Here is a 15,279-nt window from a genome sequence, read left to right as displayed (position 1 = left end):
CCAGGCATTTTGTCCAAGTACACTTTTTGATACAATTGCTTGAAGATATTTTGCAACAATTCAAGAATAAACAAAATAAGAATGAAAAGAACCAAGTGTTACAGGGACAAGAATGAGCCATAAAATTACTTAATTTTAAAAAGTCAAAATGTGTGCAATAAATGCTTGCTAGGTTTCTAAATTATTCCACAGAAAAATCTGGAAGTGGTTGGAAGTTCATTGGTGATTTTCCCTCCTTACACCTTTTATTAATAAAATTGATTATTTGAAAATATAATTTTAAGTATATCTTTAACACTAGCTTCATAATCAGAAGAGGAAACAAATGATATTCCTAAAGGGTACTGACCTATGGGCTACAATTTGACGCAGGGAGTGCTGGAAATAAATGCAAAAGACTAAAATTTTTTCTATAGATTAGTCGCTAGTGTTTTCAACATATGATTCTTATCTAGACAACTCATTCAACCTATTTCCTCATATGCAAATAACAATACCTCTATGGCGAAGATTAAATGAGAGGGTTTGCTGCAGATACCGTTTGCCAGCCACAGGCATTGTTTAAAAGAAAGGCATGGTCAGGGTTTCCACTATGGCTACTTATTCCTAACGGTTCCCAAGAATGGAGACGACACCTCTGCCCTCTAACTTTACCTGCTGAAAATCAGGTTCTTTATAATGTACATGTCTCATACTTTCTATCCTTATTCCCCACCTCCCAGAATTTCAGGAAAATAAAGCTAGAAAACTTTCACTTTTATTCTAGTCAATATTCTACTAAAATTTTTATCTTAGCATCTATTTTGGCCCATCTGTTCTTATCTGAACTGTTTCTTAGGGTCTCAAGAGTGTAGAGAATGCACGATGTTAAAAATGACTGAGTTATTGTGGGTAAGCCTTATTTCTCTACAGAAGTTTTGGCCCTCAGTTGAGCTAACCACAGTCTTATTCTGTTTCCCCTTAATCCATAGGCAGATGCTGAGAACAAAATATCTCATGATATGAATATTGGCCTAAGTATAGCCAATAGCTCAGGGTTTCAAGTGTCTGAGTTCATTCTGATGGAGTTCCCAGGCATTCATGAGTGGCAGCACTGGCTCTCTCTTCCCCTGGCTCTGCTCTACTTCTTAGCTCTTGGTGCCAATCTCCTCATCATAATCACCATTCAACATGAGACCATGCTACATGAACCCATGTACCATTTGCTGGGCATACTGGCAGTGGTGGACATTGGCCTGGCCACCACCATCATGCCCAAGATCCTGGCCATCTTCTGATTTGATGCCAAGGCCATCAGCCTCCATGAGTGTTTTGCTCAGATCTATGCCATCCACTCTTTCATGTGCATGGAGTCAGGCATCTTCTTTTGCATGGCAGTGGATAGATATATGACCAGTTGTTATCCCCTTCAGTACACTTCCATAGTTACTGAAGCTTTTGTCGTCAAAGCCACACTGTCAGTAGTGCTCAGGAATGGCCTGTTGACCATCCCAGTGCCAGTATTGGCTGCCCAGCGATACTACTGCTCCAGGAATGAGATTGATCACTGCCTGTGCTCTAACTTGGGGGTCACAAGTCTGGCCTGTGATGACACCACCATCAACAGGTTTTACCAGCTGGCCTTGGTCTGGGTTGTGGTTGGGAGTGACATGGGTCTGGTCTTCGCTTCCTATTCTTTGATTATTCGCTCAGTGCTGAAGCTGAACTCTGCTAAAGCAACATCTAAGGCCCTGAATACCTGCAGCTCCCACCTTATCCTCATTCTCTTTTTCTACACAGCTATTATTGTAGTATCTGTCACTCACCTAGAAGGAAGAAGGGTTCCCCTCATCCCTATTCTCCTCAATGTGCTGCATATTATCATTCCCCCAGCCCTTAACCCCATGGTATATGCCCTTAGGACTCAGGAGCTGAGAGTGGGCTTACAGAAGCTGCTTGGTTTGGGCGAGCATGTGTCCAGGAAGTGAGCTAACTTTAAATAGCAGAATATTATATGCAATGCTGAAGAAAGAGCACAGTCTTTGGAGTCCAACACACCTTGTTTAAAATTCCATCTCTCCCAATTGCTAGGAATATCGATTCATCTTAATTAATCTATTTTGTATAGAACATAGCATGTTCAAGGCATTGCTCTAATCATTTCACATGTATTAACTTTTTTAATCCTGTAACAACTCTATGATGCAAGCACAATTGCTATTTATACACTTTGTGGATAGGGAAACTGAGTTGGGAAACTTGCCCAAGGTCACAGAGGAAGGAAGTTGCAGAGTAAGATTTCAACTGAAGCAATCAGCCTTCAGTGTTCCGTCTCTTAACTCTTTCTTTCTATTTAACCTCACTACTAATTTTTTAAATGCAAATTAAGATAAACAAGGTGAAATTACATATTACTTCTCTTTAATAAAAGAAAATTCTGTTTTAAAGTTGGCCAAAGTTTTTTTCTCTAATGGTAAAGAGAGTATATTTTAAATCCTCCAGAAGGACTCATTCTAGTGGAACTACTTATATAGATGTAAATCAAGAATTTGACAGGAATTATTTTGTGACTTCACAAACTCTTTACCAACTCTTGAGTTAATTTGCATTAGAGCTCTAAAAGGAGTATCTCAAACACTTTTTTTTTTAACTCTCAACACTACTTGAACTTCTTTAATGAATTAAGAAATCTCAATGGAGCCCTGTAGTTCAATGACAGACAGACACCAAGGGTCTCTAAAGGGGAACTTTCCCCATAAGAAAAATGGTGATTGTTTGGAGACAGAGAGAAAAGAAAGTTAGCAAAATTGTTTCTTATTTATTTAAATGCTAGAGTATATAGCTCAGCAAGGGTGAAATATTGGCTGCAGGATGAGGTTGGAAGTCTCTCCTGACCCAATCACATGGCAGACTTTGAGAAGAGAAACCTAACACTTCTGCTAGTAAATTTGGAAGTCCATGTGTGAGAACTTTAAGCCATTACAATTCAAGCACTTAAATCATCTTCCCTTTGATAGAGTCAGACAGCGATAGCAAGGCATTATGGTATCTTTGGACAAAGCAGAATTGGACCCTGTGCTTCCACCTGTTTTTTACAGTGACTTCACATATCAAGAAGAGAAAGTAATTGTACTCTATCACTAAGGATCTTTTCCTGACTACAGTCTTATAAATGTCTCATTATAAGAATACCCTCTTCAAAGTATTCAAAAAGGAATGGGTTGGCTAGGTGCAGTGGCTCAAGACTGTAACTCCAGCACTTTGGGAGCCCGAAGCAGGCAGATTCCCTGAGGTCCGGAGTTCAAGACCAACCTGATCAATATGGCAAAACTCCCGTCTCAACTGAAAATACAAAAATTAGCAGGGTGTGGTAGTGCATGCCTGTAATCCCAGCTACTAGGGAAGCTGAGACAGGAGAATTGCTTGACCCAGCAGGAGGAGGTTGCAGTGAGCTGAGATCATGCCACTGCACTCCAGCCCAGGTGACAGAGGGAGACTCCTTCTCAAAAAAATAATAATAATAAAATAAAAATAAAAATAAAAAATAAAAACAATTGGGTTATCTGTTTCAAAATAAGACTAACATTCTGCTCATTCAATTTAGGGGTATGCAAGTCATTAGAAAGAGCAGTTTCACTGGGCGCAGTGGCTCACACCTGTAATCCTAGCACTTTGGGAGGCTGAGGCGGGGAGATTACCTGAGGTCAATTCAAGACCAACCTAGCCAACATGGTGAAACCCCAAGTCTACCAAAAATACAAAAATTAGCTGGGTGTGGTGGCAGGCACCTGTAACCCCAGCGACTCAGGAAGCTAAGGCAGGAGAATGGCTTGAACTCAGGAGGCAGAGGTTGCATTGAGCCAAGATCGTGCCACTGTACTCCTACAGCCTGGGCAAAAGGGCAAGACTCCCTGTAAGAAAGAAAGAAAGAAAGAAAGAAAGAAAGAAAGAAAGAAAGAAAGAAAGAAAGAAAGAAAGAAAGAAAGAAAGAAAGAGAGAGAGAGAGAGAGAGAGAGAAAGGAAGGAAGGAAGGAAGGAAGGAAGGAAGGAAGGAAGGAAGGAAGGAAGGAAGGAAGGAAGGAAGGAAGAAAGAAAGAAAGAAAGAAAGAAAGAAAGAAAGAAAGAAAGAAAGAAAGAAAGAAAGGAGAAAAGAAAGAAAGAAAGAAAGAAAGAAAGAAAGAAAGAAAGAAAGAAAGAAAGAAAGAAAGAAAGAAAGAAAGAAAGAAAGAGGGAGGGAGGGAGGGAGGGAGGGAGGGAGGGAGGGAGGGAGGGAAGGAGGGAAGGAGGGAAGGAAGGAAGGAAGGAAGGAAGGAAGGAAGGAAGGAAGGAAGGAAGGAAGGAAGGAAGGAAGGAAGGAAGGAAGGGAAAGAGCAGTTTCAACACAGTGATAGGACAAGATTTTAGATGTATGGCCATAGGTTTTAAAGATGAGGAAGTGAAGGCAATATGCAAGAATGTCTCTTACAAGAGGTTGGGTCAGTGAAACGTAGACCTTAGGGATACAGGAGAGAGTCTAAGAGGTGCCATGGAAAGACCTAAGATGTACATGGAATTGAGGTATTTTTTGAAGCTGGCAGTCCTTGGAATCTTTGTATACTGAGGAGCATGATTCGAGAGAGAGGAAAAGACTGTTAATATAAGAAAGGGAATATAATCACATCAGCTCTTTTATTTTGAACACACACATACATTAGTTACAACACTATTGATATATTAGTAAACAATTTAAGCCTAACTGAATTTTACATTTGCTTATGTTCAATTTCATCCACTAGAAATACTGACTGAATGCAGTGTCAAAAGACAAAATTACAACAAATTTAGGTTAAAAATACAATTGGCTTTGATTTATTATTCTAGAATCAGGTAGCATTTCATTGTATAAAACAGAATGAGGGTTCTGATTAGCTCAGCAGAGGAGGTTGACTTTTTAGGCAGAAAAGAGCTGAAGAAAGTAGAAACAGAGAACAAGAAGCAGGTTGGACGTTTCAAAGTTTCTTCCACTATGGAATTAAAACAGAGTAGACATATCCTTTGCCCATTTTTTGATGGGGTTGTTTGTTTTTTTCTTGTAAATTTGTTTGAGTTCTTTGTAGGTTCTGGATATTAGCCCTTTGTCTGATGAGTAGATTGCAAAAATTTTCTCCCATTCTGTAGGTTGCCTGTTCATTCTGATGGTAGTTTCTTTTGCTGTGCAGAAGCTCTTTAGTTTAATTAGATCCCATTTGTCAATTTTGGCTTTTGTTGCCGTTGCTTTTGGTGTTTTAGACATGAAGTCCTTGCCCATGCCTAAGTCCTGAATGGTATTACCTAGGTTTTCTTCTAGGGTTGTTATGGTATTAGGTCTAAAATTTAAGTCCCTAATCCGTCGTAAATTAATTTTCGTATAAGGAGTAAGGAAAGGATCCAGTTTCAGCTTTCTACTTATGGCTAGCCAATTTTCCCAGCACCATTTATTAAATAGGGAATCCTTTCCCCATTTCTTGTTTTTCTCAGGTTTATCAAAGATCAGATGGCTGTAGATGTGTGGTATTATTTCTGAGGACTCTAGAGGACATTCATACAGCCAACAGACACATGAAAAAATGTTCATCATCACTGGCCATCAGAGAAATGCAAATCAAAACCACAATGAGATACCATCTCACACCAGTTAGAATGGCAATCGTTAAAAAGTCAGGAAACAACAGGTGCTGGAGAGGATGTGGAGAAATAAGAACACTTTTACACTGTTGGTGGGATTGTAAACTAGTTCAACCATTATGGAAAACAGTATGGCGATTCCTCAAGGATCTAGAACTAGATGTACCATATGACCCAGCCATCCCATTACTGGATATATACCCAAAGGATTATAAATCATGCTGCTATAAAGACACATGCACACGTATGTTTATTACGGCACTATTCACAATAGCAAAGACTTAGAATCAACCCAAATGTCCACCAGTGACAGACTGGATTAAGAAAATGTGGCACATATACACCATGGAATACTATGCAGCCATAAAAAAGGATGAGTTTGTGTCCTTTGTAGGGACATGGATGCAGCTGGAAACCATCATTCTCAGCAAACTATCGCAAGAACAGAAAACCAAACACCGCATGTTCTCACTCATAGGTGGGAACTGAACAGTGAGATCACTTGGACTCGGGAAGGGGAACATCACACACCGAGGCCTATCACGGGGAGGGGGGAGGGGGGAGGGATTGCATTGGGAGTTATGCCTGATGTAAATGACGAGTTGATGGGTGCTGACGAGTTGATGGGTGCAGCACACCAACATGGCACAAGTATACATATGTAACAAACCTGCACGTTATGCACATGTACCCTAGAACTTAAAGTATAAAAAAAAAAAAAAAGAAAGAGTAGACTTCCATATTATGCTGACTCAGGTTGACTGAAATCTTCTGTTATTTGATGGAAAACTGGCCCATTTCAAAGTTTAGTTTGATTATCTGGCACCTAGCACAAATAACTCCATTCTGGTTTGAGCTGGTCTACTGGGGCCTAGTATAGAAGGCTAGTTCAAAATAATAGTATCCCATAAACTTTGTTTAACCATTCCCCCACTTTGGGTCATGCACTCACCTAGGTTAGAGCATCATTGTCATTCTCCATCACCATTGTTTTGAGTTTACAGTCTCATCATGTTATTCATAGATTACAGTGTCCTTGTTATCATGCATCTTCTGGAGTTTGTCATCCAGACAGGGAGAGACCACTTAGCATTCAGCACATGGCTGCATGTAGCTATTAAGACTTTCTGAGAAGATACAGCACACCAGGAAGATTACTACTACTACTATTATGACTGACATGATTTGGCTAGGTCCCCACCCAAAGCTCACCTTGAGCTGTAACAATGTGCACATGTCAAGGGCAGGGCCAGGTGGAAATAACTGAATCATGGGAGTGGTTTCTCCCATACTGTTCTCCTGGTAATGAGTAAGTCTCACAAGATCTAATGGTTTTATAAACGCGAGTTCTCCTGCACAAGCTGTCTTTCCTGTCACCATGTAAGACATGCCTTTCCTCTTCCTTCATCTTCTGCCATGATTGTGAGGCCTCCCCAGTTATGTGGAATTGTGAGTCCATTAAACCATTTTCCTTTATAAATTACCCAGTCTCTGGTATGCCTTTATTGGCAGCATGAGAACAGGCTAATATGTTGACTCTAAGGAGGATAACACCAAACGTTTGAGTATGCCCTTCGGCCAGAGTCTCCATGAACAAAACCAACTAAAATTAAATAGATCGAAGAATGAGCCACATCAGGAATCTACCCACTTTAACCAAGTAGCCTACTCATTTATTTTTTGAAACTAAATCTCGAAAATACCAGTGTATTTATCCAAGTTTAACGAGAAGTGTTAGCAACTGCACAGACTCCTTCCAGTCCAGCTACTAAATAGAAATTCTGTTATCTAGTATCCCATAACTAAGTTAAATAAAAGCAAGGAGTGAGAATATGTGGGTCTAGAAGTCTGACTCTATAAAATAGAGCAGTAGTGTAATTTGAACAAGCAGTTATATTAGGGCTGTTACTAAAGTTAGTCACTGGGTGGACTAAAGGATCTCTCAGGTCATGTAAAAAAGCTGGATTTGGCATGGCATATCTGACATTTTGTCATGTTGCCTATAGAAGCTACTGATTGTGAAATTCCATAACTACAGCAGGAGGTAGGCACAAGTAAGAAAAACTTAAGAGAGGTAAGGCCAAGTGCAGTGCCTCATGCCTGTAATCTCAGAATTTTGGGAGGTTGAGGTGGGAAAGTCACTTGAGTCAAGGAGTTTGAAGCCAATCTGAGCAACACAGCAAATCCTCATCTCTAAGAAAAATTTAAAAATTATCTGGGCAGGGTGGTACATACCTATAGTCTCAGCTACTCAATAGGCTGAGGCAGGAGGATTGCTTGAGCCCAGGAGTTTGAGGTTATAGTGAGCTTTAATCACGCCACTGCACTCCAGCCTCAGTGATGGAGTGAGACAATGCATCTTTAAAACGAAAAAAAAATTAGAAGGGGTAAGAGTCTCATGATAGGGAGTCTTGTCTGATGTCTTGGGAAAAGCTGTGCACAGCATGAAGTTGCCAACTTCTTGTCCTGGTTTGCAGTTTCAACATCTGTGGTTATAACATCACACGTTTTGGTGGACTCTCTGAGTGGCCCAAACATCAGGTACAAGATTTGTCCCTTGAAATTTACATCTAGTTGTCCAGCTTCACCTTATAGGGATTCATGAACAGAACACTTCTTGCTCTTAGTTGGAGAATTGTAGCTAAGATACCGAAAAAAATTAGAATAATTCAGGATCTAGTCCAGTCTACAGGTAGATAATAAAAACTCAAAAACAATGAGTATTAGTTACAATCTAATAACAGGTGTACTATAGTTTTTATTTTGGAACATAGTTTGTCTCTCTACAATCACCTCTATTTCTACAAAAGATACAGCAAGTCTAATTTGTTTGCAAAATAAGCTTAATATCATCAAACTTGGCTTGATTATTTACATAAAGGACACAAAACGAGTGATTGACCACATGGCTTTGTTAAAGTTTGTTTTACTGGAACTTTTGATAAGGAATCCTAGATTGCACTTTTAAAAACCTCAAGAATCAGAAGCCAAACCAAGGCAGACTTCAGAATTGGCTGAAGTACTTATAGGTTCATTCTACATACATTCTCAAATATGACTTCCTAGTCAAAGCATTGGTTACATAACCAATATTTCCAATTATCTATCCTGTCATAAAGAGAGAAGACTATTCCCGAACTTATACAAATAACTATATTGCCATAAAAATAAGAATACTCATAATAATTTCCAAATTCTGAAGAGATCAGATGGGAGGAAGTAAATATTTTCGTTTTTGTTTAAGGAACTTTACCAATTTGCTAGAAACTTTAGATAGCTTAAAAGAAAAAGGTTTCCTTAAATCTGGAAAACGAAACATCAAAAGAACCAGCACAATTCCAAACTTAAAAGTCATTAAAACATCTTCATCAGTTCATTCAATTCCATGTAATTAATTCTCGTTCTGCTTGATTTTGGTTAGTAGTTTTATGAAGCCATCAGTTTCTTCATTAGAGTTTTGGAAATTCTTACCCAGTTCAAAGGTATTATCTGAAAACCATCAGAAACCTATTTCTGTTAGAGTCCTTCCCATGAATCTCCTTAAGGATGAAGCACTTTAGGAATATAATGGCTTACAAAACAAAAAATTTTTTAGAAAAGCATCAGAATAAAGTAATTAACTATAAACAAAATGGCATGGTTAAAGAAATGATAAGAGCTTACTATAATAATGACACAATTGGCAAAGAAATTTTGTTACTTTTGTGGCATACATCTTTTTTTATTATTATTATACTTTAAGTTCTAGGGTACATGTGCATAATGTGCAGGTTTGTTACATATGTATACTTGTGCCATGTTGGTGTGCTGCACCCATCAACTCGTCAGCACCCATCAACTCGTCATTTACATCAGGTATAACTCCCAATGAACATAACCAAAATTATGGCAGATAGCCTTATACCAAGACATATCAGATTGCTAGGAATTTCAAATAGTTTCTGGAACACATATTAATAACATATTCATACAAATGTAACTCAAAGAAGGTTAAATGTAATTTCTTATATAATAATACTTCCCATATAATTTAACATATCAAATAGTTCAAGGTCAAAAGATGTCATTTGGAATTTGATCTTGGAAAGTTAGTAAAAAATGTCAAAAGATTTAAAACACACGGTTATACAGAATCATCAGTAATTATGAAACAATGAAAAGCAAATACGGAAAAGTTACACAGTTTAAAAAAAAAGTAGCTCTTTTAACCTTAAGAAGATTCTATTTTTTAAGCAATCAAAAGAGCTAATAAAAGACAACATAAAGTAAAAGAAATTATCTTCGTAAAACACAGAATTTCTTCTTTATTTTTCCTTATGCAGATCACTTAAAGGGTAAAGAAAACCTTTCTTAGTCTTCTATAAACACTCCAAGGAAACCCTGGGTTATTTTGTGCTTTTTTTTACGCAGCCATAAAAAAGGATGAGTGCATGTCCTTTGCAGGGACTTGGATGAAGCTGGAAACCATCATTCTAAGCAAACTGTCACAAGGACAGAAAACCTAACACTGCAGGTTCGCATTCATAGGTGGGAGTTGAACAACGAGAACACATGGACACAGGGCAACGAACATCACACACTGGGGCCTGTCAGGGGATCGGGGGCTGGGGGAGGAATGGCATTAGGAGAAATACCTAATGTAAATGATGAGTTGATGGGTGCAACACACCAACGTGGCACATGTATACCTATGTAACAAACCTGCACATTGTGCACATGTACCCTAGAACTTAAAGTATAATTTTAAAAAATGAAAGACTAGATGCTTTTATATTAATGCTCATTTTTTAAAAACTCATAATAAATTCATTCGGTTTTAGCCCACCTGACCACACATGAAGTTTTTTTCACAATCCTTCTACATATAATGGGGAAAGGATAGATTCTTTAATGAATGACGCCTGGAAAAATGAATTTTCACATACAAAAGAATGAAATTGACCCTTATCTTACACCATACGCAGCATCAACTCAAAATGGATAAAAGACCTAAATATAAGGCCTGAATCCATAAGTTTCTAGAAAAGAACATAGGAAAAAAAGTTCTTTGACATGGCCTTGGCAACAATTTTTTTGGATATCACATGAAAACCCCAGGCTACAACAACAAAAATAAATAAATGAAATCATATCAAACTAAAAAGCTTCTGCACAGCAAAGAAACAAAAATCAACAAAATGAAAAGGCAATCTATAGTCTGGTAAAAATATTCACAAATTGCATATCTAATAAAGAATTAATATTCAAAATTTATAAAGAACTCTTACAACTCAATGGCAGAAAAACAACCTAACTGGAAAATGGCGAAGAAGCTGAATACACATTTCTCTAAAGAAGACATACAAATAGCCAAGAGGTACATGAAAAGGCATTCAGTATCACCGATCATCAGCAAAATGCAAATTTAAACCACTGTGAGATATCACCCGTCACTTTTTAGATGACAATTTTCAAAAAGATAAGAGAAAACAAAGTTGGCAAGGATGTGGAGAAAAGGATGCCCTATTCCATTGCTGGAAAAAATGTAAGTTAGTACAGTCGTTATGGAAAACACTATGGAGGTTTCTAATCAAATTAAAAATAGAACTACCATATGACTCAGCAACTCCTATTTTGCATATATACCCAAAAGAGATCATTGTGGTTAATTTTAGTTAATTTCAGCACATAGCACAATAGCAGCTACCCATCCCCCACCATCAGTCCCGCGGCAGACAGCTGTGCACGTGCTCTAGGAGCAGCTTGCACGCAGCTTGGAAAGGTCTGAGTGTGCAAAAATACACCCTGTCCTCCAAACATCATGGGTCGAGGTTCTTATCACTGATTGCTGCTTCTAATCACAATGATACAGACAGACAGGAGCCATTGCTGTTGTACCTTCACTCATTTTTTCAAACTTCTCCCCCTCATCCAGCTGAAGTGACTTCCAGAGAATTTAAAGGGCTGGTACACTTTCCCTGCCTGCCCCCTTTATTTTATTTCCCCTTTTGGAAGCTAGACATTAATTACTAGGACATTCAAAAGGCACTGCATATGTAATGAACTTTAGAAAGTGATTGTGCATGTCAGGAAAAAGCACGGGCTCAGAAAAGACTTGAGAGGACCCTAAGTTTTCACCTCAGGCTAATCCTGAAGATAGCCTATAATCATAACAAATAAATAAACAAGAAAAATCAAACCCTAGAGAAGGAGAAGAATCTAATTTCCAGAGTTACCACATAATTAGAATCAAATATCCAATGTTCAATTAAAATTTACAAAGTATACAAAAAAAAAAAAACCAGGAAATTGTGGCCTATTCAAAGGAAAAAATTAATCAGCAGAAACACTTGATGAAAAAGAACTGATGGCAGAACTACTAAACAAAGACTTTATTTAAAATTACTGTCTTAACAATGCTCAAAGAACTAAAGGAAGATGTCGAGAACGTTAAGAAAACAATGTAAAAACAAAATGTAAATATCAATCAAGAGATAGAAAACCTAAAATGAAACAAAAAAATAACCATTCTGGGCTGAAAAGGACAACTGAAATATTTAGTAGAGAGATTCAAAGGCAGATCTGAGCAGAAAGAAAAATTAACAAACTAGAAGATAGAATGATAGAAATTATTAAGTATGAGAAACAGAAAGAAAAAAATTCAAGAAAAGTGAACACAGCCTAAGGGCTTTACAGGACAGCATCAAGCCGACCAACATAACCAAACAACAACCAGCATTATAGAGTCTCAGAAAGAAAAGAGAGAGGAAAGGGAGCAAAGGGAATATTTGAAGAAATAGTGGCTAAAAACTTCCAAAATTTGATGAAAGACATAAATATGAAATTAAAGAAGCTCAATAATTTCCAAGTAAGAAGAACTCATAGAGACCCATATCAAGACACATTATAAGCAAACTCTCTAAAAGACAATGAGAGATCTTTAAAGGAGCAAGAGAGGAGCAACTAATATCACATACAAGTGATGTACAAGAGGATTATCAGCAGATTTCTCATTAGAAACACTGGAGCATGGTAGGCAGTGACCAATATATTCAGAGTGAAAAAAAAAAAAAAAGCTGTCACCCAAGAATCCTATGTCCAGCCAAACTGTACCTCAAAGATGAGAAAGAAGTTAAGGCTTTCCCAGAGAAACAAAAACTGAGGGAGGTTGCTACCATTAGCTCTGCCCTGCCAGACCTGATGGTTTCACTGGTGAATACCACCAAACATTTAAAGAACTAATATCAACCTTTCTCAAACTTTTCCAAAAAATTAAAAACGAGGGAATATTTCCAAACTCATTTTACAAGGCCAGCATTACCCTGATACCAAAGCCAGAAAAAGACACTACAGGAAAAAAAAAAAAAAAAAAAAAAAAAAAAAAAAAAAAAAAAAAAACCACAGACCCATATCGCTTATGAAAATCCTCAACAAAATACTAGCAAACCAAATTCAGCAGCATACTAAAAGGATTATATACCATAGCTAAGTGAGATTTATTACTGGGATACAAAGATGGTTTAAAATATAAATCTCACTTATAAGTGGGAACTAAAAATTGAATACACACGAACATAATGGGAACAATAGACACTGAAGACTACTGATGGGGGAAGAAATGAGGGAGGCATGAAAATCCACCTATTGTGTACTATGCTCACTACCTGAATGATGGACCTGTACCCCAAACCTCAGCATCACACAACATACCCATGTAACAAACCTGCACATGTACTCCCTATATCTAAAATAAAAGTTGAAAATGAATAGTCAATATTTATTAAAAGTAAAATAAAACTTGACATTATAAAAAAAAGTAACAGCACAGAAGGGTAAGGTTATGGACCTATATTGGAGCAGTTTCTACATTTTATCAGAACTGTTTGTATTAATCTGAAGTAAATTGTGATTTTTTAAAAATCCATAGAACTGCTAAAAATAGCAAAAACATAATTTAAAATCAACAGAGGAAAGAAATTGGTACACTAAAAATATTGATTTCCCACAAAATAAGTCACATAGTAGTAAAAGAGTAACAGAGGAACCAAAAAAGGGAACTTGAGACATAAAAAGAAAAATGAGGCTGGGCGTGAGGGCTCACACCTGTAATCCTAGCACTTTGGGAGGCTGAGGTGAGCAAATCACCTGAGGTCAGGAGTTCGATACCAGCCTAGCCAACATAGCAAAACCACATCTGTAATCCCAGCTACTCAGGAGACTGAGGCAGGAGAATTGCTTGAACCTGGGAGGGGGAGGTTGCAGTGATCTGAGATCGTGCCACTGCACTCCAGCCTGGGCGACAGAGTGAGACTCCTCAGGGGAGAAAAAAGAAAAAGAAAGAAAAATGGCAGATGTAAATCCAGACATACTGACAATAACACCAAATGTGAATGGACTAAACACTCCAACCAAAAGCACTTTGGTTGAAAAATAAAAGTAGTTTGAAAGAAAAAGAAAGTAAAAATATAAGCTATGTGAACAATAACCATTAGAATGCTGAAGTTACTATATCAATATCAAATAAAATAGACTTTAAGACACAAAATATTTCTGGAGTGATTTTTGTTTAAAAGGTCAATAAGTAAAGATACATTCATTATAAAATGTATAAACATTGCCCCAAAACGTATGAAGCAAAATCTTACATAATTGAAAGAAGAAGCAGACAATTCAACTATAATAGCTGGCATTTTAATATGCCACTCTCAATAATTGACATAGTAGAATATTGGCAAGAATTTTGAAGGTTTCAGCAACAAACACTATCAACCAACTTAACATAACTGACACTTACAGAACATTCCATCCAATGATAGCAGACTATAGATTCTTTTCAAGTGCACATGAATATTTTTCCAGGACAAACCCATGTACTTCTATTGTAGAAGGATAAGACTTCAACAACAACAACAAAAAAAAAAAAAAAAACACCAAAAGAAAAAATAATAACAGGATAGAAATCAATGAAGTAGAAAACAGAAAAATAAAGGAAATCAATGAAACTAGTAATTTTATCCTAAATATTGATTTCAAGAAAATAATCTATTAAAACATTTTTCTTTAGAAAAATCTTCATTGCATCTGTATTCACAAGATTAAATGCATTATGTCTGCAGAACTTTGTAATCACAGAAGAAATTTCTTATGAAATAATATAAATTTTTAAAAGAAAACTATAAAACATATCCAATAAGATATCTCTTATCTAGATGAGAAAGTACTTAAAATTTTACACATTTTTGTGGAAGAATAATAGATTTTTTTAAGACTACATATTTTTATGAGTTGCTACTCAAAAATTTCTAGATATAAGCAATAAACTAGTTTAGAAAAAAAGCAACTCTAGGCTATCTTTTGAAGTCACTTCTTCAAAATGTAATTATTTATTGACTGTGAAATGCTGGAAATACAATAGTGAACAAGAAATCCATCACCTCGCCCTCATACTGTTTATAGTCTAAAAGAGAACCTAGACAGAAAACACAGAAATACATCTGAATACAGGGGTCTCTGAGAACCAGATCTAGATCCTGCACCTGATTCTGCCTCTGATTTGCCGCTTGACTGCAGTCAGCAACTTCTATCTGCCCTGCTCGCCTTTTCTGAAAAACACCTTCCCTATTCATATGGTTGACATGGAGCAACCATGTCTGTGTTAATGGCATCCCACCTTTCATC

At 37.2% G+C, this 15,279-nt stretch overlaps 1 protein-coding gene across 1 annotated transcript; it reads left to right on the top strand.

Moving 5' to 3' along the window:
* The first annotated feature begins 1,001 nt into the window (after positions 1-1,001).
* OR56B4 (olfactory receptor family 56 subfamily B member 4) lies at positions 1,002-1,967 on the top strand. The gene is given in 1 exon segment (XM_015114996.2): positions 1,002-1,967. A coding segment is annotated over 1 exon segment (966 nt).
* Positions 1,968-15,279: the final 13,312 nt, after the last annotated feature.

This window comes from Macaca mulatta, chromosome 14 (genome assembly GCF_049350105.2).
Source record: "Macaca mulatta isolate MMU2019108-1 chromosome 14, T2T-MMU8v2.0, whole genome shotgun sequence".
NCBI lineage: Eukaryota > Metazoa > Chordata > Mammalia > Primates > Cercopithecidae > Macaca > Macaca mulatta.
This window is presented reverse-complemented; position numbering and strand designations above follow the sequence as displayed.